This window comes from Geotrypetes seraphini, chromosome 11 (genome assembly GCF_902459505.1).
Source record: "Geotrypetes seraphini chromosome 11, aGeoSer1.1, whole genome shotgun sequence".
In the NCBI taxonomy this organism is placed as follows: domain Eukaryota; kingdom Metazoa; phylum Chordata; class Amphibia; order Gymnophiona; family Dermophiidae; genus Geotrypetes; species Geotrypetes seraphini.
Window position 1 is genome coordinate 38966338 of NC_047094.1, and position 26832 is coordinate 38993169.

Here is a 26832-nt window from a genome sequence, read left to right on the forward strand (position 1 = left end):
AGCCAATCCTTAACCCATGTAGTGAGTGTATCCCCTAATCCCATCGATTTTAGTTTGTTCAACAGCCTACGGTGTGGGACGCTATCAAAAGCTTTGCTGAAGTCCAAATATATCACATCCAGGGACTCCCCGGCATCCAGATGACTAGTCACCCAGTCAAAGAAGTCAATCAGATTTGATTGGCAGGACCTTCCCCTGGTAAATCCGTGTTGGTGTGGATCGCGTAGATTTTCTTCGTCTAGAATTCTGTCGAGTTTCTGTTTGATCAGTGTTTCCATGAGTTTACACACTATGGATGTGAGACTCACCGGTCTGTAATTTTCTGTTTCTGTTCTGCAGCCTTTTTTGTGTAGTGGAATTACGTTAGCCGTTTTCCAGTCCAGGGGTACTCTTCCCGTGCGCATGGAAAGATTGAAGAGCACTGATAGTGGTTCAGCCAGAACATCACACAGCTCTCTGAGCACCCTGGGGTGTAGATTGTCTGGTCCCATGGCTTTGTCTACTTTGAGTCTTGAAAGTTCGTAGTAGACGCTACTGGGCGTAAACTCGAAATCCTGAAACAGGTCATTTTGGCTGTCTTTTGTCTGTAGTTGTGGACCAGCTCCCGGCGCTTCACAGGTGAATACTGAGCAGAAGTATTCGTTTAGTAGTTCTGCCTTGGTAGAATCAGATTCTGCAAAGTTTCCGTCTGATTGCCTGAGGCGTTCTATCCCATCTTTGTTTCTCTTCCTGTCGCTAATGTACCTGAAAAAGGATTTATCCCCTTTTTTAATGTTCCATGCTAGATCTTCTTCTGTTTGGAGCTTAGCCTCTCTGACTGCTTTTTTGACAGCTTTAGATTTGAACAGATAGTCTTCTTTTGCCTCCCTCTTCCCAAGATGTTTGTAGGTGATAAATGCTTCTTTTTTCTTTTTAATGAGTTCCGAAATTTCCTTGTTGAACCATTGTGGTCTTTTGTTTCTCCGGCGTTTGCTTACTGTATTTATGTAGCGGTTAGTTGCCTCGTTCAGTATGGATTTCAGATTTGACCACATAGTTTCCGGATTGTCGGTTTCTGCATGGTTATGCAGCTCTCGATGGACAAAGTCTCCCATATTGTCGAAGTCTGCGCCCCTAAAGTTGAGGACCCTCGTCGCTGTGTTTGATTTAGAGAAGCCTTTCCTGAGGTTGAGCCATACCATGTTATGGTCACTGGTGGCCAGCGTGTCCCCTACTAATACCTCCGAGACACTGTCTCCGTTGGTGAGTACCAGGTCCAGTATTGCCTGTTCCCTTGTGGGTTCTAATACCATTTGTTTTAGTTGCGCACCCTTGATGGAGGTTAATATTCTTCTGCTACCACACGTAGTTGCTGAGAGTGTGTTCCAATCTGCATCTGGCATGTTGAAGTCCCCCAACAGTACTGTGTCGCCACGCAAAGTGATGTTCTCTATGTCTTCTATCAATTCCTTGTCTTTGTCTTCCTTTTGTCTTGGAGGCCTGTATACCACACCGAGGTAAAGGCATTTTTCATTCCCTCTGGCCAGGTTCACCCAGAGTGATTCCCCTGTGTATCTAACCTCTGTGATTCTGGTGGTTATGATATTATCCTTAGTGTATAGTGCTACCCCCCCTCCTAACTTGCCCTCTCTGTCCCGACGAAGTAGATTGTAGCCTGGTATAACCATATCCCATCCATGCGAGTCTGTGAACCAGGTCTCGGATATCGCTACTACGTCAAGGTCAGCATTCCTTATCTCTGTTTCTAGTTCCAGGATTTTGTTGCCCAAGCTGTGTGCGTTAACATACATAGCTCTCCAAACTCCTGTCCCTGTTAGTATGGTTCCTATTTTTTTGTGTATACTATGGGTACTTACCCTAGGCTCAGAAGTGTGGGTGCTATTTGCTTCCTCAGGGTGGATCCCTGCTTTTCTGGAATGTGTGTATGTACCCTCCCCCAACTTACCTAGTTTAAAGCCTTCCGAAGTAGTCGTGCCAGTCGATGTCCAAATACTTTCTTGCCTTTCTTGGTCAGGTGTAGTCCGTCAGATCCCTGTAGTCCTTGTAGCGCCTCTCCGTGGTCTAGGAATCCAAAGTTCATCTCCAAACACCATTTGCGAAGCCACTCGTTGGTCCAATGGATACGCTCTTCCCTGTCTCTGCCTTTGCCTCTTGAAAGGTTTCGACAAAATTGAGCAAGATACATCGGTATTCACATTGTCAAATGTGACTCGGACACGAGGTCATGGACTGAAACTGAAGGGCAACAGGTCCAGGACAAATATCAGGAAGTTCTTTTTCACACAGCGAGTGGTGGACACTTGGAATGCACTCCCAGAGGAGGTTGTGACGGAAACCACCATTTTGGGATTCCAAGGGCAAGTTGGATGCACATCTTCTTGCAAATCACATTGCAGGATATGGGTCTTCATCAGGCGAAACCTAGTTTAGCTGCCGCATGTGCGGGTCGCCGGACTAGATGGACCCAATGGTCTGATCCGGTGAAGGCATTTCTTATGTTCTTATGAAAAATCAAGCAATTTACCATTAGATATGACATCATTTAGAGTTCTTTTACCTTTCATCACCCAGTGCTTCCAGATGACCTTAAATCCGCCAATTTGAATCTTGGAGTTAAGCCATATCTTTCATATCTTTTGTTAAGTACAACATTTGAAAAGCCAACCTGGTGTTATTAGAAGAATGTCTCTGAGCAACAAATCCTGTTTGGTGCATTCCAATAATATGTGGGAGAGCCTTGGCTAATCGTAATGCCAATGTTTTAGCTAATAGTTTTTCATCCACAGTTTTTCAAGTTGCTCATAAACACTCTCTTCCGTGAACGGCACAGAATCTACTTCATTTTCTCCTGTAACTTTGCCAGACAATCTCGGTCCTTCTCCAGGATTTTCTTCTGTGAACACAGAACAGAAGTATTTGTTTAGCACATTTGCTTTTTCCTCATCACTCTCCACATATCGGTTCCCAGCATCTTTTAGTTTAGCATTTCCATTTTTCATCTTCCTCCTTTCACTAATATATCTGAAAATATTTTTGTCTCCCTTTTTTACATTTTTAGCCATTTGTTCTTCCGCCTGTGCTTTCGCCAGATGTATCTTTCTCTTAGCTTCTTTCAGTTTCACCCTGTAGTCCTTTCTGCACTCCTCTTCTTGGGTTTTTTTATATTTCATGAACGCCAACTCTTTTGCCTTTATTTTCTCCGCCACTAGTTTGGAGAACCATATCAGCTTCCTTTTTCTCTTGTTTTTATTGATTTTCTTCACATAAAGGTCCGTAGCCATTTTTATCGCTCCTTTCAGCTTAGACCACTGTCTTTCCACTTCTCTTATGTCCTCCCATCCTAACAGCTCTTTCTTGAGGTACTCTCCCATTGCATTAAAGTCCGTACGTTTGAAATCTAGGACTTTAAGTATCATGCGGCCGCTTTCCACTTTAGCTTGTTATATCAAACCAAACCATTTGATGATCACTACTTCCCAGGTGAGCACCCACTCAAACATTAGAGATACTCTCTCCATTTGTGAGGACCAGATCCAATATCGCTTTTTCCCTCGTGGGTTCCGTCACCATTTGTCTGAGCAGAGCCTCTTGAAAGGCATCCACAATCTCCCTACTTCGTTCCGATTCCGCAGATGGAACATTACAGTCTGCATCCGGCAGGTTGAAATCTCCCAACAGCAGAACCTCCTCTTTCCTTCCAAACTTTTGGATATCCACAATCAGATCCTTATCAATTTGCTGCAATTGAGTCGGAGGTCTGTAGACTACACCCACGTAGATAGAAGTTCCATCTTCTCTTTTCAGTGCGATCCATATAGCTTCTTCCTCTCTTCAGGTCCCTTGCATTTCGGTCGCTTGGATATTGATCTTTACATAGAGCTACTCCTCCACCTTTTTGACCATCTCTGTCCTTCCTAAAAAGATTATATCCCGGTATGTTTGCATCCCATCCATGTAATTCACTGATCCATGTCTCTGTGATAGCGACAATATCTAGATCTGCCTCTAACATCAGGGCTTGCAGATCCATGAACTTTGTTGCTTAGACTGAGAGCATTTGTGGTCATCGCTTTCCAGTTATTTTTCAGCGGTAATCTCCTTTTTCGTATGGATTTTTGTTTTGTTTCAACTTCCGTTGCAATACTAAGAAATGTTGCTGATATTATTTATGTTGCAATCTTTACTACTATCACATCTTTTCTTTTGCCGGGGGTGGTCTCTATAATTGTCCTTCATACATAGAAAATAGAAAACCGTGAATAAGATATGAAAAAGTTGTTCGTGGTTTTTCTGTATTTGCGGGTCTGTTAATCTCCTATCACTGTGAATATGGAGGGAGAAGTGTATAATCTTATTAATACATAATGGTAACCACAAAATTTAAAAATATCCCAAAGCACAGAGAAAATGTTAATTATCATTTATATTTGGGGTTTTTTCAAAGAGGTCAAGGCAGATGACTTTAAAATATGCAATGTTATCTCAGTAACAACTATAGAAAAATAGACAAATATAGTGCAGATATAAAGTCTCAAAACTGACACATTTTGATCACTAAATTGAAAATAAAATCATTTTTCCCACCTGGCTGGCCCGGAACCTTCTCTCCGACGTCAGGATTGACGTTGGGGGGAAGGCTTGTGGGCCGATGGCGTGCAGTTGTTGCACGTGCCTGGCTCTTCCTTGTCCGGAGTTATGGCGGTGGTGAGGGATGATTGGATGGAGATGTCGGATTGCTGTGGCGGCAGACCAGGGGGTTGGATGTAGTGTGTCGGATGGCAGGGAGGAATCGGCGTCGGCTTCAGCGGGGGGCAGGCACGATGAGGTTCAACGTGGACAAGTGTAAAGTGATGCATGTCGGTAACAAAAATCTTGTGCACGAATACAGGATGTCCGGGGCAGTACTTGGAGAGGGATTTGGGAGTTCTGATCGATAAGTCGATGAAGCCATCCGCGCAATGTGTGGCGGCGGCGAAAAGGGCGAACAGAATGCTAGGAATAATAAAGAAGGGGATCATGAACAGATCAGAGAAGGCTATCATGCCACTGTACTGGGCCATGATGCGCCCTCACCTGGAGTACTGCATACAGCACTGGTCGCCGTACATGAAGAAGGACATGATACTACTTGGAAGGGTCCAGAGAAGAGCGACTAAGATGGTTAAGGGGTTGGAAGAGCTGTTGTACAGCGAAAGATTAGAGAAACTGAGCCTCTTCTCCCTCGAACAGAGGAGATTGAGAGTGGGCATGATCGAAACATTCAAGATAATGAAGTGAATAGACTTAGTAGATAATGACAAGTTGTTCACCCTCTCCAAGGTAGAGAGAACGAGAGGGCACTTTCTGAAGTTAAAAGGGGATAGATTCCGTACGAACGTAAGGAAGTTCTTCTTCACCCAGAGAATGGTGGAGAACTGGAATGCTCTCTCGGAGTCTGTTATAAGGGAAAACACGCTCCAGAGATTCAAGACAAGGTTGGACAAGTTCCTGCTGAAACAGAACGAACGCAGGTAGGGCTGGTTTCGGTTAGGGCACAGGTCTTTGACTTGGGGGCCGCTGCGTGAGCAGACTGCTGGGCACGATGGACCACTGGTCTGACCCAGCAGCACAATTCTTACGTTATGCTCAGGATGGGCTGCAACTGGAGGGTCATGTTACAGCTCACAAAGTTCGAGCCATGGCAGCTTTCAGTAACTTTCCTACGTTCCACTCCTCTAGATGAAATATGCAAAGCTGCTACTTGGTCCTCAGTTGATACATTCACCTCACATTACTGTCTTGAATTATATTACAAAATTTATTTTCTTAATGACCAGTTCTCCCACCATCCCTTTTTTTGGGTTAGCATATGTGAGAATATGCTGCCTGCTTGTCCTGGGATAAAGCACAGTTACTTACTGTAACAGGTGTTATCCAGGGACAGCAGCAAATATTCTCACAAGTCACCCATTTCCCCTAGTTGGCTTCTTAGCTGGCTATTGAACTGAAGAGCTGTATGTCTACGTCAGATGGGAAGGCACTCGCGCATGCGCAGTGCGGTTAGTCGTGAACTTTCTAAAGTTTGAAAAGGGCAAGTACACTTTAGCAGCTGTTCACAGGGTTCTGTGGATGACGTCACCCATATGTGAGAATATCTGCCTGCTGTCCCTGGATAACACCTGTTATGATAAGTAACTGTACTTTCTCTGCTGCCTTGAACAATGTTTGCTCTATTTCTCTTTGAAACTGATTAGTAGGGTCCCCCTCTAATTGTATGTAGATATTAACATCAGATAATTGGCACAATGCTTCCTGTTCATAATCTCTCTGATCGAACACAACTATGGCTCTTCACTTATCAGCTCTTTTTATGACTATTGTAGTATCCTAAACAGAAGAGCTTATTGCCTCTGATTGACTTCTAGTTAAATTAAATTTATTAGGTAATTTCAATTCAGTTTAATCTATTTCCTTCAGTATCATTTAAAAGTTACTAAAATTGCATGTGTGTGTGTGGGGGGGGGGGGGGGAAGTGTCCATGTTGACTGCATTTTCAGTTGATTAACACACTGTGAAAGTGAAGTTTTAACATTAGCTGTCTACACCAGATCTGGTACTGAGAGAAAAGTAATTAATGTGAGTTATGTGAACTCCAGAGGAATCTCCCTTCTTCCCCATGTCAGACTATATTGCCTGCTGTTGGTGTAAGGTTAGGGGTTACCTCAAAACTCTGTAGCCTTTCTTTCCATTCCATTGTTGCTACCACCATTTTTGGCCTGCCACCCCTGCCTTCAAATACTTATATACATATGTGTGTATATATACACACAACTGATAGACAGAATTGAAAGAAGGGACTTTACCATCAGGAGCATTGCTAACATTCAGTGGTGGGGGAGGAAAATACATTCCTGCTCAGAACACTACCAGAATCAGATGATTAGTATGAAAGAAATATTTACTTAACAGCAATTATTTAAAGCACAGTAAGAATAATCTGTTTTAAGGTAGACTTGTTTTTTTTTTTTTTTCCAAATTCTTTATTCATTTTATAACTTACATCAAGTGTACAGTAAATATCAAACAATTATAATACAACATCACTTGAAAAATCTTCAATATCATACACCAATAAGATTTAACCCTCACCCCCTCACAAATTCATATATAACTAATATATACCACCTGAAAATAATCTCTTATGACATTCATATATATATTCTTAATGGAAAACCAAGAAACCCCCACCCCTACCCCAAATCCACATGTGTATTAAAATTGGGGAAAGTGTAACTTTTTTATAGTAAGGTAGACTTGTTAATTCAGAATTTTCAAATTTTATGTTTTAAATCATACAGGAAGCAGAGAAAGGTGTAAAGTTCCTAACTTTACCGCCAGTGTTGCATCTTCAGCTCATGAGGTTTATGTATGACCCGCAGACTGACCAAAACATCAAAATTAATGATAGGTAGGTTTCTTTTTTAAGTAAATGACATTTTTAATACAACATGAATTTTTATATGTCTTGTTGAGGGCTTTTATCCATATATACCAATAATATGAGTGTGTAATTTTGTGTTAAGTCCAGTAGGAGGAGAGTGTGGCATAGTGGTTAGAACTATAGCCTCAGCCCCCTGAGGTTGTGGGTTCAAATCCTATGCTGCTGCTCCCTGTGACCCTGGGCAAGTCACTTAATCCTCCACTGCTCCAGTTACATTAGATAGATTGTGAGCTCATTGGGACAGATCGGGAAAATGCTTGATGTACCTGTATGTAATTGTATAACCTCATAAAGGCGGTATACAAGTCCCAATCTTTTTCCCTTTCATGTATTTTGGTTGTTTATACAAGTCAGTGAAATATGGAACCAGACTGTCTGTAAAGCAGTTTTTTTTAACAGTATCTTGTATCTTTCACATTTGGCTGTCTGTGCTTTCAGCATTGAAAACAATTATAGAAAAATTCAAAAAGTAGTTAAGAAAATGAACCAAAAAAGTCTTGATGACATAACTTACACAGTCCTTGCTTGATACAGTATTTTTGTAGCAGCCTTTTTGTTTTTGCACCAGTAACAGTCATGAGTTTTGTGTAAATGCCTGCTAATTTTGTACTGCAGTGATACTGTTTTTGCTCATTCTTAGCAGAATAGCTCATGCACTTTCAGACTGGCTAGGAATCAACTGTGGACTGCAATATTAAAATTTTGACAATATGTTTCTATTGGATTTTGGTTGTGGCTTTGACTGGGTTGCTCAGAAATTCATTGGAGTAGCTGCCTAGTGGTTAGTGCAGTGGCCTGAGAACCAGGGAAACTGGGTTCAGTTTCTACTGCAAATTCCTTATGATTTTGGACAAGTCACTTAATCTTCCATTACTCCAGGTACAAAATAAGTACCCACATATCATATGTAAACCACTTTGATTGTAACCATAGAAAGGTGGTACAACAAATCCTGTCCTCTTTCCTTTCCATTGTTGATCCATTGTTTTTGCTTAATGCTTAGGATTATTGTCCTGCTGAAAGGTGAATCTTTTTTCTGCAGTCCCAGGTTTGTGGCAGACTAGAACAAGTTTTCCTCCAGGATCTGATTGTAACTTTGCACAGTCCATCTTCCTCTCAATCTTTACAAGCCTTAATATCCCTGCTGCTACAAAGCATCCCCACAACGTAAGGAATTTTAAAAATGTTATACCGCCTTCCTTGGAATATCCATTCAAAATGTCTTACAAAAATGAACAATCTAACACAAATCAGACAATAAAGTAATATGGAAATAAAAAGAAAACAGAAATAAAAATAAATAAATGCTGTAAATATAAAATACTTAAAAGAACTAATAGAATTCTTAAGGGATATAATTTTCCCACCTGCTGAAATATTGTAAATCTAAGCTTATAGCCCAGGAAAATAATAGGCTACTACATTCATTGAAATTGACCTCCAATTGAATGGAGACCGATTCCACAGCCATGGGGATGCCAAAGAGAAGGCCCTACACATCATCTTGACAGAAGGCCCTTAAAACGTGTATCCTTGTGATGATAGTATTTGCCATTATGAAACATTTAAAATGCCAGTACCATCAGTTTAAATTGTACATGTTCTTTTAAGGGAAACCAATGAAGCTTAATCAAAGTAGATTAAATGGATTCCCTTCTCCTAATCCCAATAGTAGTTTAGCTGTCATATTTTGGATAATTTAGCAGGCCACCCAGAGATTGCATTCACTGTCTTTGAGTCACAATCCAGTAAGCATTTTCAAGATTTTGACAGTGATTATTCATCTATCTGCTAGCATTGCCTCCACTATATGAAATAAAGCTCACATGCATATTCATTGTGGAAGTCCTGGAACCTGACTGTGCTTCACCTCTCAGGGATCAAAATTGTGCACCCCTGAGGATTGTGCACTACATAAATACTATTCCAGTAGCCTGAAGTACTTATTTGGGCTTGCATAACAGATTGCAGGGCTCCTTTCTCCAAATAAGGTTTAAGCTTTTTCACCAGATATATATGTTTAGTGCCACATTAGCCATATTGAGTTAACCCTTGTGATCCAAAAACCTTCTCTGATTTTTAATTTCCTTCTTCATAGGAATTACCAGCTCCATTAGTCTGAGGTTGCTGAGAGATCACTGACCAATCAAATTCCTCAAAATATAATCATTCCATTTTTGACACTTTATAAAATCTCAGTCCTTTACTCTTCAGCCTGACCTGTATCAGACATAGATTTAGTTTGTCACTCGAGACTGGCCCAAGGGAGACTAGCACTTGAATGTCAACCACTTAGTAACAAATGGAATGAAATCCCACTGATGAATCATCTAGCTATGCTTTATTGTATAGATGAAGTTAGGGCAATTCTATATCTTGGTGCCTGGATCACTGAGTTCCAATTCTATGTAACCTAAGCAATTATAGGACACTAGCATAAAGTCACTTTGAGGTGCCAGATTTTAGTTTGAATGCTTAGCCAGGTCAATGGCTGGTGTACATTAGTGTTCCATAGTGCTCCAAGCAACTCGCATAACTAACAGTACTCTATAAGTTGTATGTTTTGCCTTGTGCATTTGTGCACATAGTGACCTTGTATGCTTGAAGTGCCAATTAAGATACCACTTATACATGCTAGAGATATGTAACTGCATACACTAAGTTATAGAATTACTCTGACTTGATCCATTTATGCAACACATTGTACTTAGCACAGAGACAAACAGATCCCCATTGGCCTCATCGTCACTAGGTATTTGTTGCAAACACTATTTGCTTGTATTTACTTCAAAATGTTGTTCGGCTTGGCTCCAGCTTACCTATCTTCACATTTTGAACTATATGGGATAAAAATCTGCTCGAAGAATCAATTACTTTGCCTATCCTACACCAAAACATTGCTGTTATAAAAGATTTCTTGATAGAACATTTACATTTTGGGCAGGCAAATTGAATAATTGGTTAAGTACAATAATTTCCTGGACTCAGTCTTATTACACCTTTCAAAAATCTATGAAAACGTATCTTTTTGAAAAATTTGTAAATTAAATGTCAGTTATACTCTATTCTCTAAGAATGTATTGTCACTGAACTGTTCATTGTCTTTTGAATGTGAACCACCTAGAACTAAATGGTACGGCGGTATACAAGAATAAAGTTCATTATTATTATTACTGCATATGATCTTTCTTACAGTAGCTTCCTTCATTCCACCCTTCAACACAGGCCATGCTTTTGTAATAGTCTTGAAATTGTGGAGTGGCCATACTCGTTTGAGACAGAGACTTCTGTAGTTATTTTAATCTTAGGTCTGTGAGTGATCTTTCTCAGCAGTTTCTTTAACTCATAGCTACTGACTTTGAAAGGATGATTGATGCATTCTTCTCATGGTTTGAAACTGCTTTCATATAATGTTTGACCTGGGAATATCCCAATGGATATTCGTACATAGTAAAATTTTCTCATTATCTTATCCTAATCTGAATAACTTTTATCCTGGAGTTCGTTTGGTAGCTCCATGTTTGGTATGTTTGGTTACACCTTTGCTTCAAGTTCACTTTTTTTTTTCCCCTCCCAGGAATATTCAAATAAGCTCATTACCTTGATTGGACATAGGTAGATTCTGTGAAACTTCTGTTATGGGCTTTGTTAAAGCGATTTTTGTAATCAAAACTGCTATAGCAGAGTATGAAGACTTTTTGGTTCCATCATACTTTTTGAATATTTGTACAATTGTTTCATGTTGTAGATCAATGAAACTAATAAATTTGAAGTTCAAACCAAATGTACAAGCAGATGAAAACTTTTGCAAATACTATGTGCGTGTGTGTATGTACATGTTTTTTTATTTTTTTTACTTTAGCTTAAAAATTTTTAAATATATTTAAGAAAGATTATCCAAACAACAATATCAGGAAAAATAACAAAAAAGCTATAACTTCTGTGTTTGGATCAATCAAGACCCCCACAAAGTGGGGAGAGAACCTGAGACCTAATAATTCTAAAACCTCAAAAAAGCTTAATTTGTTTCGTAAATACATACCGCATTGCTACTAATAAAGTATTGATGTAAAACTGTAAGACAAAAACATAATTCTGGTACATTTACTAAGGAGTCTGTACTTTAGGTGATCATCTATTTCCACGAACTGGGTTTTGCAGAAATATGATACTTGCAGATTTTAGCTCCTTCCACATTGTCAGTGGACTGTAGTGCCCACTTCAGTTTTTCCTTTTGCAAGCGAACTGTGCAGATGTATTTCTGATCGGTACTGCTTAGTTTTTCTTATTTTTGTCTTTGCTTTTTCTCTGAGGCTTTGGTTCCCTGAAACCTTCAATTTGGTGTAGTACGCAGGTTCCATGGAGCCGGACTGTAACTTGCAGGGCTAACCTTTGGGTTGACCTGTAAGGCTAGCCTTTTGTATGCTATTTCAGGACTCTGAGTCCATTCCTCTGAGAGCCAGCTCACCTTCTGAATTTTTCAGTGGCTTGAGTTCAACCTGAGGGTGCCCTGAGTAAGAACCCTCGGGGTATCAGGGAGCCAGCTGTGTAATTTGCCACCCCTCCCATATCACGCTTTGAGGTTCCGTATGGGTGAAGTCCTTTTCATCTCTTCCAGCTGGTGCTTTCACAGAACTGTAAGTACAGCCCCATGTGAAATACAGCCCCATTATTTCCCATGGGGCTGTAATTAAAATTGGAGGGGGGGTGTCTAAAAATCCTAATTTTTTAGGGTTTCTGGGGTCAGGGTTCAGGTCCACCACCTCCAAAACCCCTATTTCAGCATTTTTTATTTTTCAATAGTCTCTGCTGGCCATTTTTGGTGCATTTTTTTCTGATGGTGGCCATCTTGGATTTTAAACAATCTTTTTTTCTGAAGTCTCTATGCCTGAAAACCCCTCAATTTTTACAGAAATCGACAGGGATGGACTCCTCATGGTTAACAACATTTCTTATGAAATATACAATGGATGGATGGCAGAGGAGCATCCATGTACCACATGCCACAGAGCGAGATAATGTCAGGAGCATAGGAACATAAGAATAGCCTTACTGGGTCAGACCAATGGTCCATCAAGCCCTGAAGCCTGTTCTCATGGTGGCCAATCCAAGTTACTAGTACCTGGCCAAAACCTAAGGAGTAGCAATATTCCATGCTACCGATCCAGGGCAAGCAGTGACTTCCCCCATGTCTTTCTCAATAACAGAGTATGGACTTTTCCTCCAGGAAGTGTAAGGAAATACTGTATAAGTAAGTGCATTCCTTAGCTTCTGACTCCTTTGATGTTAGTTCATTGTTGCACACAGCAGATTGCTGCTATGTTTTAAATTCCTGTTGTTCATTCTTCTAATTTTTTTTCTTAGTTACAGATCAGAACAGAATTGTGGGAAAGTTCCCTGTACCCTTCCTTCTTTGTATTTTATTCCAGTGGAACTCGATAGCTTTGGGATGTAACTGAAGGGGGCGTTACACTACACTGATAGTGTGAGAGGTGCTTAAAGCCGTAAGTGTCACACTTCTGCAAAACCAAGTTTAACAAGAAAGAAGATTATCCAGGTAAGAACCTAAATCTTTCATTAAAGCAAAAATGTGTAAACTGGCAGAAGGAGAGATAGCAACAATGCTTAATTTTGTCCATCAAAGTTAATGCTAAATCACCAAGGTCAAAAAATGAGATTGATCAACTGTGATTAGACTACTCTTGTACAGAAAAATGTTTGAAACCCAAAGAACTTTAATTCTGCTCACTACTGGGTCAGGTCACATGTCTTCCTGTTCGTACATGCTAGACCAGTCCAGACAAGTCAGTTATGTTCCTTTATGAACAGGAGAGAGAGAATGAGTTGCCTTCTGCTCTTAAATATATTTGTTAGTCAAGAATCCTTGAAAAAAATCCTAAGACCACAAAAAAATTGATGTTTGAGCTTCCAAAGAATCATCAAAGCCAAACCTTGCAAGGCCAAAATGTCACTTTTTGATGAGTAACCTAGAGAAGAGAGAAGGCTCAAAGCCGAAGAGAAAAATAAATCCTAAAAATGTTCAGAATGGGCAGCTGCTCTTATTTTCAACTGCTACAGCTTTCCTGAATAGGTTCTGGAGTGATCAGGGAGGAGTCAAGGAAAGGAAATTATCAGCTAGATTTAAATTTCACTTTCCTTATCCATGCCAGACATTTCTAGATGAGGGGAAATCCCCAAGCTTTATTAAATTGGGTGAAGGAAACCAAGACATCTCAATTACACTCAAGGCACATGATCTTCTGGCCTAAACATTCAAGCTTAAGTGCTTAGAGTTAGCATGCAAGGTGTAGCGGCATTATAGAGCAATAGAAAGACATTATGATTTATTCTCCATGCCCCTATACAAGTCATTGGTGAGGCACCATTTAAGAGTATTGTGTTCAGATTTAGAGGCTGTATCTTGCTAAACATGTGAAACAGTTCAGAGAAAAGCAACAAAAATGGTATGGGGTTTGAGCCACATGAGGTATAAAGAGAGACTAGATGACCTGAAGATGTACACCCTGGAGGAAAAGATGAGACATGTGATAATGAAACAGGCATTCAAATATTTGAGATGTAATAATTATACAAAAAATCTTTTCTAGAGGAGGGATGGTGGTAGAACTAAAGGACATGATTTTGATTACAGGGGGGGACTGGGGGCTGACTCATTACTTGAATAATTTAAATAGTTTTATTTAACCTAAACAACAACATTATAGCATGATGTTTCATTCGGGCCACCAGGTCTTACGTTTCCTGCCTTACTCATAGGTAGAGGGACTTCATTAAAATAGTCCCAAACTTGAACTCTCTTACTGCCTTCTGCCATTATAGGTTTTCTCCTTCAAGAAGTACTCCTGGAGAATTCTACAAGTGCAGGATGTATACAGAATTCCTCATTCCTTCAGGATGCATAGAATTCTGTACATGCTGTGCAGACTGCAGAAATTCAGTACAGACATGGGTAGTAGAGGAGGAAGTGAACTTCTTATCAGTTCACATAAAAAGATCTATCTCGTATGTGCAGAATTCTACCAGGAGTAAAGTAGAGAATAATATGATAAACCTCTGCCTATATATACACAAAGATCCCAAGTCTTGTGGAATAGTCTGTTCAGATGGTTTCACTTTCATTTTTACTGCTTGTTCCTCTCTGCTCACACCTGTTAAGCGCTAAGTTTATATATCTGCACAAGAAGCTAAGGGATTGATTCTGTGTACATCAATTTGCAAAGGAACAATGGGGCTAAGGTCTCTTTCTCAATTCTCTGTATATTTTATAATAATTTTGCTGTGAAGAAACATGTTATCTCTGCAGACAGAAATTCAGTTTTGAGAAATGCAAAACCAAATATCTGTGATATTTTCTAGATAGAAAAATTGTCCATGACATTATGAATGCATTAATGGAATTCATTTACCAAAAAAATTAAACCCCTCTTTTACAAAACCCAATAGCATGGGCCGTTGTGTTAATTGCCTCAAAGCCCGTTGGGATTTGAAGAACTTTGAGGCTTTTGCTACTCAACAGCCTCTAGTGCAGCTTTGTAAAAAGGGGGGTAAACATTGCGTGAATATAAAGCCTCATGCTACATAAGTAAAACCTAATCCTTGTTTCATGAGGAATAACTATTGTTCTATAATGTATCTTAAATAGAAAACTATCTTTACATAGATTTTTTTCCTTAAAAAAGCATTTTATTTAAAAATCTGAATTTAAAAAAAATCATTGATTTTTATCCATCCTGAGACTGGATCTGCCATCTACTATGTTCCTAATGGTTTCTACAAGTCAATACTATCAGGCTCAAATGTTTCAGATCTCCCTTATTGTAAAACAATAAATAGCTAAAAGGAGTCTTCAAACCTTATACTTGTATACTTGTATAAGGTTTGAAGACTCCTAATGGTTTCTGACATTGCTGCGGCTTCTTTTTTTTTTTTTGCTTTTGCTTTTGTTGCAGACTTAGCTGAGAATTACAAAATGTTTTTCACAATGACACTTGGATACTTTTCTTGGGTGCTGACTCCTAGTGTGGAACCTAATCATATTTTGTAGCTGTAGTTTAGATAAATTCTTCCCTATGTGCATCACCTTTGCACTTGTCCACATTAAATTTCATCACCCGCTTGGATGATCTGTCTACCAGTCTTGAAGATCATCCTATAGTTTCTTACAAACTGCTTGCAATGAATAGCATTGAATAATATCTACAAAGTTAGTCATCCCTCTCATTTTTCATGTCCATTTATAAATGAGTTTGAGTACAGATTGGTGAGGCATTTCAATATTCAGCTTTCTCTACTCAACTAAAATGGTTAAGGGCTGGAGGAGTTGCGATACAGTGAGAGATTAGAGAAACTAGGCCTCTTCTCCCTTGAAAAGAGGAGACAGAGAGGGGACATGAGCGAAACATTCAAGATAATGAAGGGAATATACTTAGTAGATAAAGACAGATTGTTCATCCTCTCCAAGGTAGAGAGAACGAGAGGGCACTCTCTAAAGTTAAAAGTGGATAGATTCCGTACAAACGTAAGGAAGCTCTTTTTCACCCAGAGAGTGGTAGAAAACTGGAATGCTCTTCCAGAAACTGTTATAGGGGAAAACACCCTCCAGGGATTCAAGACAAAGAAGTTCCTGCTGAACCAGAATGTACGCAGGTAAAGCTAGTCTCAGTTAGGGCACTGGTCTTTGACATAAGGGCCTGGACCACTGGTCTGACCCAGCAGCGGCAATTCTTATGTTCTACAAAGTAAACTGACCATTTAGTCCTACTCTCTCATCACTTAATCAGTTCCCAGTCTGCATTGTGTACTATGTTATGAATTTAATTTCCTCAGGGACTTTGTGAAACACATTTTCTAAACATCTAAATGCATAGCAGTAGGCTTACATTTGTTTACTTACTAGTTTAGTTGCATACTCAAATTGCTTTGTTGAAGCAAGACTTCCCTGTTGATTTGTTTCCGTTAAACCAAGGCTACATGTATGTTCAGCAATTTTTAAATAACTTTTACCAGTTTCCCTGGTATTGACATAGGCTCAACAGTCTAGTTTCCTGGCTCGTCTCCAGAATCCTTTAATAAAAACTGATATGAGAAGGTCATTTATTAGAAAAATACTAAAAGGTCAACTGCAAAAATTGAGGGTTTACATCAGGTATGCGTCATGCATTTGATACACTGCCTTTCTGTGGTAGAAACAAAGCCATTTACATACTAAGGACGGGTACTTTTTCTTTCCCTAGTGAACTCATCTAACCTTTTTGTACCTGGGACAATGAAGGGTTAAGTATAAGTCTGGATTAGATTTAAGATCAAGATTTATTAAAATCTTAAATTATGGCACACATCTGTATTCCATACATTTAAGATTTTAATAAATCTTTATACACTGCCAAATCTATAGAAGGACAAAGCAGTGCACATCATTAAAAGAATAGCAAGTTAAAAAGGAAATACCAAAATAACAGGAAAACACAAGCATTCACAGGTACCCTGAGTTCAATTTGCAAATAAGAAAAATGTCACAAATAATAAGTCCTGCTATTAATATACTAACTTTGCTCAATCAGAACTACTTAATTATTTCACATATAAATATAGATGCTTTTTAAATATATTCCACTGTGAAAAGAGTGCTTAGAACCTAAATACTCTTTACATTACAAAGCAAGAGGAATCTGAAGTCATCATTGCATCTCTCTCGTTCCTGTGGTACCACCACCAGTGCAGTAAAGGTATCTATATCACTTATAGGTGGTCATGAACGATGATCAATTTGTTTTTGAATCCACTTGCCATGCCAAATTTTAAAATCCAATATATAAAACCCATTATTCACAGCTCCCCTCAATTCAGATCTGGGTTTTGCCAAATAGGCTTCACCAGGAGGAGAAACCTTTCCCACAGTATCAAACAATAAGAAATAAACATTAATTGCAGATACTCCTTTCACCATACAAAATACTCAATACATCTCACATACTCTAACCCAGGGGTGCCCAAATCGTCGATCGCGATCTACCTGTCGATTGCAAAGGCCATGCCGGTAGATCGCTGAGCCAGTCTTCTCCCTAGTGTCTTTAGCATCTTTTAGCCGGGCACTCTGCCCAGCTAATTTAGGTGAGCGCCCAGCTGTCTTACTCAGATGACATGCTTCCCCCTCAGCGTCCTCCGTTCTTCACTCTGGACTTATCACAGATGAAAGTTAATTATGGCAGCCTGCAGAGCAAATGTAGCAGGCTGCAGTTGGTCTCTATAGCACGTTCCCTCTGCCGCGGTCCTGCCCCTGACATTACAGGAGGTACGGGACCATGGCAGAGAGAACATGCTACAGAGGTCGACGGCAGCCAGTAGCGTTTGCTCTGCAGGCTGCCGTAATTAACTTTCAGCTGTGGTAGTTAGGCCCAGAGGGAAGAATGGAGATGAGGACAGTTTGAAGATAAACTGAGAGAGTAAGTCTGTACCTTCATCTATCCTCTTGTTGAAACATAGCATTTAGGGAAGTACTCCTCCCAGTAAGGCCCCCAGAGTGCCTTTCCAGCTGCCTGTGCTCCAGTTTGCTGAGCACTTTAAAATGTATTCATTTTAAATTTGCTACTGTTTTGTCTAGTTTCAGAGGCATAAAGGGGAATTAGCTGAAGTTGCAATCAAGAGGTAAGGCTGTGCCCATAGCGAGGGCCCCGGTGGGATGGGGGTTGCCTTAGAGATGCTGGATCGGGGGGGGGAGACAAAATGACCTTAAGGAGGGGAGGGGGAAAGCAGCTTTGAACCAAAAGCCATGAACCAAAAGGGAGGGGGAAGACAGATCCTGGACTAGTAGAGTGGTTAGAGAGGGGAAACACCCCGAACTGAGGAAAGAGAGGTTACAGGCCCTGGGGAGGGGGAAGACAGAGTGAGAGAGACAAAGACCTTGACCAAGGTGGGAGGACTCAAAATGTTAGCAGAAAGAAGATAGAGAGAAGGAGAAACCTGAAACAAAGGAAAGGCAGAAGAGATGGGGGGCAGATGTTGGGATATGGAAGGTGCAGATAGAGGAGGAGAGACCCTAAGGAAGAACAGAGAGATGCATGATCATAACAGAGGAGAGAGAGGGAGACATGTTGCCAATAGGGGTGGAGATGAGAGGAAGAAAAGTTGGACTCACGGAGGGACAGAGAGAGATGTTGGTTAGGGAATGGAGCGAGGTCTGGAGGACAGAAGAGGTGCACACAGTATATATAATAAATAAATATGGGGGGGGGGTCTTTTGCTAAGGTGCTAGCCGATTTAGCTCATGCTAAATGCTAATGCGTCCAAAGAATATAATGGGTGCATTAGCACTTAGCGCTCGCTAAATCGGCTAGCGCACCTTAGTAAAAGAGGGGGTATATGTTTAGTGTTTTTATTGTTGGTAGATCATTTTGACTTGGTCATTTTAAAAGTAGCTCGCAAGCCCAAAAAGTGTGGGCACCCGTGCTCTAACCCAACATACTTTCATACCTATCACATTTGCTTGCAGCAAAAAATCCCAAAGTTGAACTGATTCCACTGATATCAGACCTAAATTCAATTTATTTTCAAAATGTTAGTGTTTTTGAACCATTAAACCACATGGTAACCACAAACAGAATGACGTCATTCAAACTATCATAGTTTCATGGCGCTCTTAAATCACTTACATCATAAATTATTACATTTCATTTCAATAGTTAGCTCAGGCAAAACCGACTCTGATGGCATCCATCCCACTCTCCATTCACTCTGTGTTAACGTTATACAACCACCATATTACGTGTCAACCACAAAGTGGAATATCATCACTCGCACTGCTGAAATTTCAAGGCACTTTCAAATCTCTTAATTCAACTAACTCAGCACAGGTGATGCCATTCCTCTTCAGTGTTTAGCCTATAGGGAACAACTGTGTTACAAGAAAAAATAAAATGTTGCTGTTTATATGATAAAGACTGAGATACATCACCCCCTAGAAGTAAAATTACCTGTTGTAAAATCAAATATTGCAGATCTTGTAACTTATGATACCTTTACTGCATGATGGTGGTGGTTGCACAGGAACAAAAGAAATGCAATGATGGTTCCTGATTCCTCTTAATTTATAATGTAAGAGTATTAAGGTTCTGAGCACTCTTTTCACTATACAATGGAATATATTTAAATATAATTATAGTCTTACCAAAACCAAACAAAGATCCTACTCTGGTTTCAAACTACAGGCCTATTTCATTATTGAATGTGGATAACAAATTAATGGCAAAAGTATTAGCATTAAGATTGGCAAAAGCTCTCCCTTTCATTATTGATGTACATCAAACAGGATTTATTGCTAAAAGACATTCATCAAATAATACTAGATTAGCATTCCACTCATTAAATTTAGCAAAAAATATAAATGATCCAGTTTTTTTAATATCTTTAGATGCAGAAAAAGCCTTTGACAGAGTGGAATGGAATTTTATATACCAAGCTTTACAATGGTTTGGTATAGGATCCGGTTTTATTAAAATGATTCAGACATTGTATAGCTCTCCTGGAGCAAGATTATATATTAACAATAATTTATCAAATAGATTTAACTTGCATAGGGGAGTTAGACAAGGATGCCCTCTGTCTCCTTTACTTTTTGATATTGTCCTAGAACCTTTATTAATTGCAATAAACAAAACTAAGGAGATAAAGGGAATATCATTTACCAGTTTTGAATTTAAATTATCTGCATATGCAGATGATATATTACTATATTTAAGAGAACCGGAAACTACTATTCCATGTATACTTAATTTAATAGAAAAATATGGTACTTTTTCTGGATATAAAATTAATTGGAATAAATCAGAAATTCTCCCAATAAATGTTCATTGTACCAAAGGATTATTTGAACCATATTCATTTATTTGGAAAGATGATGGTATAAAATACTTAGGAATTATGATCAAAAATACAATTGAAGACACACTCAAAGAGAATGAAAAACTTTTATTGAAAAAAATAACAGAAATGTGTGAGCAATGGAATCCATTACATCTTTCTTGGTGGGGAAGAATTCAAACAATTAAAATGATGATATTGCCTGTGGTTTGTTACCAATTGAGTATGATTCCAATATTTTTTCAGGGGTCATTTTATAAAAAACTTAACAATGTTCTTACAAAATTTGTTTGGTGTGGGAAAAGACCAAGAATCGCATTAGTATCATTACAAAGACCAATTGTGGAAGGGGGGGTAAATTTTCCAAATTTTTACAGGTATCATCAAGCCTATATCTTAAGACAGGGTATGTATTGGATCCTCCCAGACCTTTTAGAAAATGTACCAGATTGGCTGTATTTAGAATGGCGGCTCCTGTTCCCTTTATATCCAGAACAGTTAATAACTATAACAATGCCTAAAAGATACAAAGACCACAGAATTTTATTTGACACTTGGAAAACATTGAGATATATCAGTAATCTATCACCAGAACCCATTGCTAAATCTCTAAATCAATCAATATGGATAAACTCCAGGATCAAAATTGGCGGAATTAAAATCGTCTGGAAACAATGGATAAATGCAGGAATAAGAACATTGAATGATGTTATATCAGAAGGATCACTGCTTAGTTTTTCACAATTGCAAAATAAATTTGGATTAAATAAAACACAATATTTTAAATGGATGCAATTGAAGCAGGCCATTCAGGAAGGGTTCCCTGAATGGAAAAATCTAAATAATCAATATAGTCTACAGGTTCTATGTTTCCAGACGGATTTTTTGGGTCACCAAGCCGCAAAATGGTACAAATTGATATACGGATTTTTAAATAAAAAAATGAAAAAAGGTCTTAGGGATATTTGGAGTATTGAGATTGGTCAGACAATTTCTGAATCTCAATGGCCACGATTTTGGTCCTGGAGATTAAGATCTACAAGGTCAGCATCTATGAATCAAACATGGTTGTTTTTATTACATAGAGTGTTCTGGACCCCAACGCGCCTGCAAAAAATAGATAGTACTAGATCTAATAGATGCTGGCATTGTAAAATGGAAATTGGGACGTTAGATCATTTAATTTTTTTCTGTCCCTGTGTAAACGCATTTTGGAATTCAATTTGGCCCCAAATTAATAAGTTACTAGAAAATCATGTAGGACTCTCATATGACACTATATTATTTGGCACTGCAATGAGAACTAAGAGTCCGATTTCAGCAAACAATAATAAGCTATTACTAATATTAACAGGAGTCGCCATGCAACAAATCACTCAAAATTGGAAAGATTATACCAAATTAAATTATACGTTCTGGTGGAATTCTGTCTGTTATATTTATAAAATGGAAAAAATAATAGCGTTACAACAGGGAAATCTTCCTAATTTCAAGAAAATTTGGCAACCATTGACAAATTATTCTAATGATTAGTTTCTTAGCACAATGATAAAAATTATATATGAATGGGGTGGGAATTGATTAATTAATGGAAACATATTATATAAAAAGGGAAAGGGATTTATATTCTATATGTTATTGTATAATCTTTATCATATTATATTTTAAATAATATGAATTATTAATGATAAAATTTTGATATGTAATAATTGATAATATTATATATGAATCAAATATTGTAAGAATGGAAAATTTATAAATAAAAATTTAAAAAAAAAAAAATAAATAACATTTATATTTGAAATAATTAAGTAGTCCTGATTGAGCAAAGTTACCCTTAGGTCAAACCAGAACTCAAAACCTGCTGAAAAAAAAAAAGTTTCCAACAGTCTTAAAATTTCTAGGGAAAACCCTCTGCTCTAAGGAAGCTGATTCCAAAGCGTAAGACAGAAAAAAAGCATATTTCTCTTATAGAGACTAAGGCCCAGTTTCTCTATATGGCGCCAATATCAACTACCTAAAAAGCGGCTTGACAATCACGCGATGGCGATGTATAGAGAATTGCAACTCTGAGAAAGATTGGACCTGCATTCCAGGGTTTTTCAGGCCTACATTTCCAGTAACCATTTTTGTCATAAACCACATCTACATAGGTGCTTTATGGCACTTAACACACTTCCAGCGTTAGCTATGCCCATAGTGGCATTAAGCACTGTAAAGCACCTACGTAAGCATGATTTAGGCACCAGTAGGTGCTTTAAAATTAATGTTTTTTGCCATTTTAAATGGCATTTCTCAACTTAGGTGCTGGTGGGGCGCTTTTTATAGAATTTTCCCGTAAATGAGCTGTAGCAGGAGGGAAGACCGAACTACTAGCATGTTTAAACAGTGATATGAGAGGCTATTATGTCTAAAAGGATCATCCAAAAATGGAAATGATCCAAATGAATGAAAAAGGAAAAAGCATAAGCACCAGCAAATTAGTTACAAACCAATATATGAGTACCGTATTTCCCCATGTATAGGCCGTGGCCTATACATCGATTTTGCAAATTGGCCTAGTGGGCACAGCTTGCTTAAATGGGGCCGCCTATACATGGAGCAATACATCATCCTCCTCCCCTTAAATACCTCCCTCGCCAGTAATCCTAGACGGCCGCGCCTGCCTTCTCCAAACATGCTGGCTGCCTCCAAACACGCTGTGCAGGGCAGAAGTGATTTTTGCAATCTCAAGCCTCACCCCGTGCCTTTCCTGATTGGCTGCTGTCGCAAGAACTGATGGCAGCCAATCAGAAAGAGCTCAGGGTGAGGCTTGAGATCGCAAACATCGCTCCTGCCCTGCACAGCGTGTTTGCAGGAGGCAGGCATGGCAGTCCAAGAGGATTACTGATGAGGGAGGTATTTATGGGGGGAGTGATGATATATAGGTCATTCTGTTGTATAGGCCGATGTAGGTTTTAAAACTCTTAGATAAGTCACGGCTAGTAACATGGGGCGGCTTATCTAAGAGTTTTAAAACCTACATCGGCATTTCCTGTGGCCTATACAAAGAGGCAGCCTATATATGGGGAAATACTGTAGTAGGCAAAATGGAAGTTTAAAAGAAAGTTTACCATAGAGGCAAAAACTCATAATAAAAATCAAGAAGCCGGTGAAGGACCCAACTGGACCATAGATGAATGGAATAAAAGGGGCACTCGGGGAAGAGAAGGCTGTAGCAGAGTATCTAAATGGATTTCTTATATCGGTCTTCACTGAGGAAGATGAAAAGGGTATTCCCATGCCAGAAATGATATTTAATGACAATTTAGAGCAATGGTCTCAAAATCAAACCATTTGCAGGGCCACATTTTGGGTTTGTAGGTACTTGGAGGTAATTAATGTCTTATTAAAGAAATAACCTCCCCTCCCACCCTACCCTGGATGTGTGTAGAAATTTACAAAAAGTAAAGATAAGAGACAATTATTATGAAGTGATAAAAGACGTCAATGGGCCCCACACCAATTTAAATACATTACTACACCCCAACATATCAGCGTTTATCTTCTCGTATCTAGAGCATAAGCATAAATTTGCCCACCAGAAAGGAAAATTAAGGCGATCATAATTTTTCCAATTGCGAGTGACCATCTGCATGGCTATCCCGGTCATAATAAGGAGCAGTCTTCTTTTATATCGGTCCAAAGGGGTTTTTAGATTTAATAACATCCCACATATGACTACATCATATGTCAGTTGAATCGATAACTCTAAGATTCAGATTGGCGAATCTAAGATCCTCTGGCTGCAGGCAGGTATACGCACGTTAGATGATGTGATCAAATGGGAAAATGCTTGATTTTCATGACTGCAACAATCATTCGGTATTTGTTGCAGTTGAAGCAGGCCATCCAGAATGGGTTCCCTGATTGGCGCAATTTAAAAAATCCGTATAGTTTGCCGAGCCTATGCTTCCAGACAGATTTGTTAGGACATCAGGCAGCCGAGTGGTATAAATTAATATCTGAATTTATGAATAAAAAAACCAATAACTTCTCTAAAAGATATCTGGAGTATTGAGATTAAGCAACAAATTTCTGCTACTCAATGGCCACGAATTTGGCCTTGGAGAATGAGATGTGTACAGCGTCAGCATCAATGAAACAAACTTGTTTTTTTCTTGTTGCATAGGACTTTTTGGACCCCGGTTCGATTGCAGAAGTTAGATGGTTCTAAATCTAACAGATGCTGGCACTGTCATCTTGAAACAGGGACATCTGTTGTTCTATTGTCCTTTAATACTTAATTTTTGGAAATCGATATTGGGACAGATTAATAGCATACCCAGACTTTTAAGAAAACAAAGTGTATATATTTCAAACATAGGTAATAGGAAAATGAATTACTATTGGTGTATTTTTTATTTTTTTTAGGAAACAAGTTTCAAGATTTGCACTCCCTCATAGAAGAGAGTATTCTCTATATGAACATAAGGAAAGCTGTGCTGAAACAGACCAAAGTCTATTAACTGTCATCCTGTTTCCAACAGGGGCCAATTCAGGGCATATATTCCAGACAGATCTTGAAAAGTTGATTTCCCCCCCTATCTCACTTCCTGAAATGAGCAACAGTTCTCTCAATTTTCGCTGGCTATTCTAGTGCAATAGATAACGTAATTCTTGAACCTGTGGGTTGTGTATCTCTGATTGCAAGATCTGATGTAGAGAGCCTCTTTTACATTTTTGTGCATTGCTTCCCCCCTCTCTAGGCCAGGGGTAGGCAATTCTGGTCCTCGAGAGCCAGAGCCAGGTCAGGTGTTCAGGCTATCCACAATGAATATGTATGAGATGGATTTGCATGCACTGCCTCCTTGAGATGCAAATCTATCTCATGCATATTTATTGTGGATATCCTGAAAACCTGATCTGGCTCCGGGTCTCGAGGACTGGAATTGCCTACCCCTGCTCTAGGCTATGCTCTACACGTGAGATGGTAGGAGCCTGTCTGCTCATGTTTTTCTCCTTTTACTCATGTTTTTTATCGAGTTGAGAGACCTATTGGTGCTGCAGAAGACCCCAGTTCTACTGGGGCATTTCTGACTGAGAAGACACAGACTCTCAAGGTAGAGGTCTGTAGCTAGCAGGCAGCCTGCTTTGCTGGGCACCTGTCTGACCAGCCTGCACTAACAGTTCGGAAGTTCAGGGACTTTTCCCTTGGGAGCAAGACTCACTACAAGTTTTGTTTGCAGAGAGCTTGAGTGCAGGCTGAGTGACCCTGTGGCAGTTTTAATACTTGGATTGGGTGCCAACTTATTTTTTGGTGCTAGCTTCGGTAGGGGTCTGAGGTTTCAGTCCTCTGTTTGGACTGTAGAGCAATCAGAAGAAACAAGTGTTCAGGCATTTCCAGGCTTGTTATGAGGCAAAAGGTTTTCTAATTTTATCTGGCTGCAGTCTCCGCTCAGGCAGTTGCCAGCACCAGCATGGCACAGCGACTACAGGCTATAGTAGTCTATGGAAGAAATCGGGGAAGGGGATGTCTCCAGAAGTAATTTTTGAAGGTTCCTGGGGCTAGGGACAATGTCCCCCCACTTTCTAAAACCCTTTCCCTGGATTTTTTATTTTTTAATTTAGCTCCCATGGGCTGTTGATGTCAAAATCGCTATCACGGTGAACATCTTGGATTTCCCGATTTGATTTAAAAGTCTCTTATCTGCCTCAAAATACCTCGATTTGGCTCAAAATTGGTGTAGATGAACTCTTCAGGCTGTGATACCACATATTCATGCCAGATTTGCATTGGATGGTTGGTCGAGGACCGTCCATGTTCCACATACTGCACAGTGTGTGTGTGTGTGTGGGGGGGGGGGGGAGCCACCATCTTAGCCCTCTCTTAATACCTCTGGGGCAATGGAATCATAGATGGCTTGTTCTCCAGATCAAAAAGCCTGGTATGAACTTTTAGCCATTGAAGCAGATTGCTGGACCCTTGCTACAGACATTTTTACCTGCTCTCTGCATTCATTTAAATCCAGCTGTCTCCTCACCTCTTCTCTACTCAGCTTCTGTCTTGAAAATGTATCTTTGGAAAAAGTATATGAAATTATTCTTGTAGGACATGTTTAATCCTCCTTATGTTTGAAGTGTAAAACTGTACTATGGAATTCTTCTCCTGATCTCTCTCATTCACAATTTAAATTACTCATTGTCTTTCCAGGCTCCAATGCTAAACTTTTAGCCATGAAGTAGACTGCTGGGCCCTTCCTACAGACTTTTTTTAACCTGCTATCTGCATTCATTTAAACCCAGCTGTCTCCTCTGGAAACAGTTCCTGCTCACCTCTTCTCTACTCAGCTTCTGTCTTGAAAAAATGTATCTCTGAAAAATATATACTGATTCTTGGACACCTAGAGATAGTTTCTACGGCTACACTGTGCTCACAGACTTGAAGCCTATGCCCTCCCACTCTGCCCCTCACCCCACCCATCCCTAGGTTCACA

At 39.4% G+C, this 26832-nt stretch overlaps 1 protein-coding gene across 2 annotated transcripts in view; it reads left to right on the forward strand.

Annotated features, from left to right (window-relative positions):
- The window catches only part of USP7 (ubiquitin specific peptidase 7), a 396159-nt gene that overhangs the window by 135697 nt on the left and 233630 nt on the right, over positions 1–26832 (forward strand). For both annotated transcript variants that reach the window (XM_033962812.1, XM_033962811.1), the window contains exon 12: positions 7338–7447. In XM_033962812.1, coding sequence (XP_033818703.1) covers positions 7338–7447 — 110 coding nt within the window. The remainder of the gene's footprint in view (positions 1–7337; positions 7448–26832) is intronic.